Genomic DNA, 4,832 nt, shown 5'->3' with positions numbered 1-4,832 from the left:
ATTAATACAGATTTATTTAACTTTGCATTTGAACTATCATTTTTCTGCAACTTGTGAATTTTCTCTGAAGTATTCAATAATTTAACTACAATTTGACAATATTTGCGCAGCTGTTCTTTATTGCATAGCAGATATTGTTTACAATCCGACCGAACTGTTATATTCACTGTTCTTTAATAATGTGCTCATGTTCCGTCAAAATAAACCAACCGAACTAATGAAAAGATCACCATGTCTCATAATTTCAGTCCTTGTCAACTTTAATAGTTCCACCGTTACTTCGGCGATTGCTGGGAAAAACTGTCAATATTACTCAGTAGACTTATTGTATAATGCCCAGCACAAGGCAAAACAGCTTCTAAAAACAACACAATAAACAAAAAATATACATGATATGGAAGTTTGTTCGATCGACAATTAAAAATTTTGATTAATTGCGCATGCGTGTCAATGTGTAAAGACGTGTTTTGAATACGGATACAATTTAAATTATTTTTGCATTTATTATATAAATTAGAGTGCAAATTTACGATGCAACTGTTTTGTTTTATTATAAACATCAACCACGAGTGTCTAAAAATGACAAAAAAGTGAAAAGGATAAAAGAAAGTACAGCGGCGAAGACCGGCAGTGTGTGATCGCGATGGCTGAATCTAGTAAAAAGCCTACCAATCGGGATATCATGAACTGTATGAAAGTTATGACTGAAAAGTTGGCTACAATGGAGAAAAGCTTAGGGGCTATAGATTCATTGGATCGTAAGGTGTCGGCTTTCGAGTCAGAATTGAATAAGATTTGGTTAGCGCTTGACGAACGTGCCAAACGCACGGAGGAGAAGGTCATGCGACTCGAAGACAAGGTCGATTCAACAGATATCGGTATCGGGCTCCTAGATTCATGTGGCTCTGATATGGAGAAGAGGAGACAACAGTAAAGTGAAAATGTGGCCTACCTTAAGTCACAATCGATGAGGAATAACCTGATCTTCACCGGTATCGAGGAGGACAACACAACCGGAAATGAACCTCCGGCGGTCACCGAGAACAAGCTGCGCGCCTTTCTACAGGAGAGGCTTAAAATAGCAAAGGAAGCAGTCGATGCGATGCGCTTTGAGCGCGTCCACCGTTCACCATCGCATCCGGTTACAGGGAAGGTGCGCTCTGTCGTTGCAAAATTTGCCTTCTTTAAAGATCGTGAGGTGGTGAGGCGTCAGTGGCCGGAGTTGAAAGGCATGCCTTTCAATGTTTTCGAACAATTTCCTTCTGAGATTCTGGAGAAACGGCGGCGTCTTGTTCCGAAGATGAAAGAAGCCAAGAGGAATGGCAAGCGAGCCTGGATTGCGTATGATACGCTGTATATTGATGGTCGACCAGTGAGCCAATAGGACTACGCAGGAGATGAACTTTCGGTTATTTCCTGGAACATTCACGGGTTAACGAGGGACAAAAAAGAAAGTGCTGAATTTGTTAATATATAAGGTAAAAATGATATTTGTTTTATTTATAAATCTTGGTGTAATTCCAACTCTAACATTGATTTAAACGGTTATATTTCTCATAATTTTTATAGAAAATACCAACATAGAAATGCTAAACGTAGTAGCGGTGGTTAAATATTGTACTATAAGGAATACTTAAAAAATGGAATTGAAGTAGTTCAGAGCAGTTACGATACAATTGTCTGGCTTAAGCTTGATCGAGATTTCTTTCATACTGAACAAAACATTTCTCTATGTGGTGCATATATTTAGGTGAAGATTTGCCAATTTATAATATTTTTAACGACGACCTTTTTAATGCATTAGAGAATGATGTTAATGTGTATAGAAATTTAGGAGCAGTGTATATTTTTGGAGATTTAAATAGTAGGGAAGGTCAAAAGAATCATTGTATTATACATGATAAAATTAATTTGTGTATGGATGATATTGATTACACACCTGATAACACCTCAAGTAGGGCCTCAATTGATGTCCGACAGAATAACCACGGGATTAAACTTTTGGATTTATGTATAGCGACCGGTCTGCGCATTGTAAACGGTCGACTAGGCAATTCGAACAATTATACATTTCTTTCACATAACGGTTGTTCTGTGATAGATTATTTGCTTACTTGTGATTGCAATTTTGCGCAAATTAACAATTTCACTATTGGTAGTTTAACTAAATGGAGTGATCATGCACCGTTATTGTTTCCTTTACAATGTAACAATGTTATTTCAGTAGATTCGTCTTTTACAGAAACAAAATTTAAATGGAATGATCAGTTAAGAGATCAATTTCGATCGGGTGTTATTGCAGATCTTTCAAACTTTAATGCGATTGTTAATAACACAAATTGTACTGATAGATTATCTGTCGACAGTATGCTTAGTGACTTTACAAATATTTTCAAACAAATGTTTTTATAAAGAAAGTACGTATTTTTATGAGTGTAAGCGCTTTGATACTGAATGGTTTGATACTGAATGCAAAATTTCTAGAGATATTTACATAAACGCCTTTAATAGTTTTAATAACGAAAAATCGGAACTGAATAGAATTAATTTATGTGAATTTTAATCAAATTACAAACAGATAATACGGAAGAAAAAGAATGCTAACTTTAAGAAGCAAATGCGTGAACTTGAACGTATGAAAAACAGTCAGCCAAAGGATTTTGGGAAACACTACAAATCATTTTCAAGTGAAAACACTGGAAAAAATAACGTTAAATGATTTCCGAGATTATTTCATGAATTTAGGGGGACATTTATTCGATTGTGTAAATGAAGATGCAGAGAATTTCAATATTAACAATGATTTTAATATACCGCGATTACCACAGAAGAAATCATTACTGCTGTCAAATCGCTGAAACGTAACAAAGCTTATGGATGTGATAACTTGTTAAACGAGTACTTTATTGAAACTATTGATATTTTATCAGGTCATCTATGTGAGATTTTTAACAAAATTATTGATTCGGACTTTTTCCCCGAGAAGTGGACAAAGGGAAATAGTATCCCATTACATAAAAAAGGTTCAACTGCTGACGTTAATAATTACAGGGGCATAACTCTTGTTAGTTGTTTATCTAAAATATTTACTACAGTTTTAAATAAACATATCGAAAATGTATGTGAACAAAATAATATAATTTCCGACGCCCAATTTGGATTCCGCAAGGGGCGCTCTACAGTTGACGCTATATTTATTCTCTTGTCACTTGTTCAGGATTATTTGTTTGAAAACAAAAGGCTTTACGCTATTTTTGTTGATATGATGAAATGTTTAGATTCAATTTATAGAAATGGTATGTGGTTAAAATTGTATAAGTCTGGTATACAGGGCAAAATTTTAAGATTTGTTAAGGATATGTATTCACTATTGTAATGTAAAATCATGTGTTAAATCGTGCTCTAACTACTCTGATTACTTTAATTATGCCGTTGGTTTACGTCAATGGGAGGTAATGTCCCCATTATTGTTTTCTCTATTTGTTGAAGATTTAGAAATGTTCCTTCAACAAGATGTTCAATCTGGTATGCCTATTGATGACATTGTTTTAATACTTTTACTTTTTGCCGATGATATGGCGATTATTGGTAAAACACCCAGTGAAGTTCAATATCTTTTAAATAAGCTCTATCAATATTGTGATCAATGGGGTTTAAAGGCTAACATTGATAAAACGAAAATTATGGTTTTCCGGAACGTGGAGGTCTTTTAGAATCTGAAAAATGGCATTATAATGGGCACCAAATTGAAGAAGTTAATGCTTTTAATTACATAGGTACTGTGTTTATTTTTACTGGTAATTTTAACCTAAATCAAGAGCACTTAGTGGGTAAGGTACTTACAGCCATGAATGTTTTCTTAAGTAAGTGTAATGAATTTGATTTAAAACCTAGAATATATTGCCAATTATTCGATGTCTTTGTTGGATCTACGTTAAATTATGCAGCAGAAACATGGGGATATTCAAAATCGAAAGAAATCGATAGAGTACACTTACATTTTTGTAAAATAATACTTAATGTTAAACCTAATACTTGTAATATTGCTGGGCCAAGTGTGAGGTTGAGCGCTCTATAACCAGGTTTAAACCCCCAATGCTTTGCATTGACCGTTCCAAGGCGGTGACCCCAGCTTTATTCATACTTTTTGTTTATGTTGGTTTGTATTGTGCTGTATTTTGCTGTTTTGTACTGTTTGGGCAATCGGTCACTTGCCTTAAATAAAGGACCAACTAATTGTTTTTAATGAAAATTCAATACTGCTCCAGCAGCTGGAGTTTCACTTCTTTATATTGTAATGCCACAAATTATGGTGAATTGGGTGGATACCAACTATATGTAAATAGGTACATCCGTATGTTAAATTATTGGTTTAAGCTTTTAGCTACAGATAATATTATTTAAAAAAAGGTTTCCGAACAAGCACTTGATAACTGTTCGAAGGGTAACCGTAACTGGGTTAATAATATTAAGCTGATGTTGGAAAACCATGGTTTTGCTGATGTGTTTAATAACATTCACAACATTAACACTGAAGAATTCGTTAACATTTTTAAACAGCGTGTGATTGACACCTTCAAACAAGAATGGTTTGGTACCCTAGAAAAGAGCTCTGTTTTAGAAATCTATATGCAATTCAAACAAACGCTGGAGTATGAAATATATCAGAACAGAACAGAATAGTTTATTTGACTTAATCATATACAGCTCATCGTCGTTAACATACATATACAATAACAGCATGCGTTATAGTTAAATACAAAATATACATCATTCGAAGGAAGATCGATTAAAAAAAGAATGAAATACAACATGTTTAAGTGAGAATGTCA

The 4,832-nt window shown here is 34.2% G+C and overlaps 1 protein-coding gene across 1 annotated transcript; it reads left to right on the top strand.

Annotated features, from left to right (window-relative positions):
- Positions 1-967: 967 nt before the first annotated feature.
- On the top strand, positions 968-1,384 carry LOC127839367 (uncharacterized). Its single transcript, XM_052367763.1, has one exon. It carries the CDS (start codon positions 968-970, stop codon positions 1,382-1,384), a length of 417 nt encoding a protein of 138 aa, XP_052223723.1.
- Positions 1,385-4,832: the final 3,448 nt, after the last annotated feature.

This window comes from Dreissena polymorpha, chromosome 1 (assembly GCF_020536995.1).
Source record: "Dreissena polymorpha isolate Duluth1 chromosome 1, UMN_Dpol_1.0, whole genome shotgun sequence".
Classification (NCBI taxonomy): domain Eukaryota; kingdom Metazoa; phylum Mollusca; class Bivalvia; order Myida; family Dreissenidae; genus Dreissena; species Dreissena polymorpha.
Note: the sequence above shows the minus strand (reverse complement) of the source record. Positions and strands in the feature narration are given on the sequence as shown.

Coding starts and splice junctions, on each gene's coding strand:
- LOC127839367 (XM_052367763.1), top strand. CDS start 968: ATGAGGAATAACCTGATCTTCACCGGTATCGAGGAGGACAACACAACC.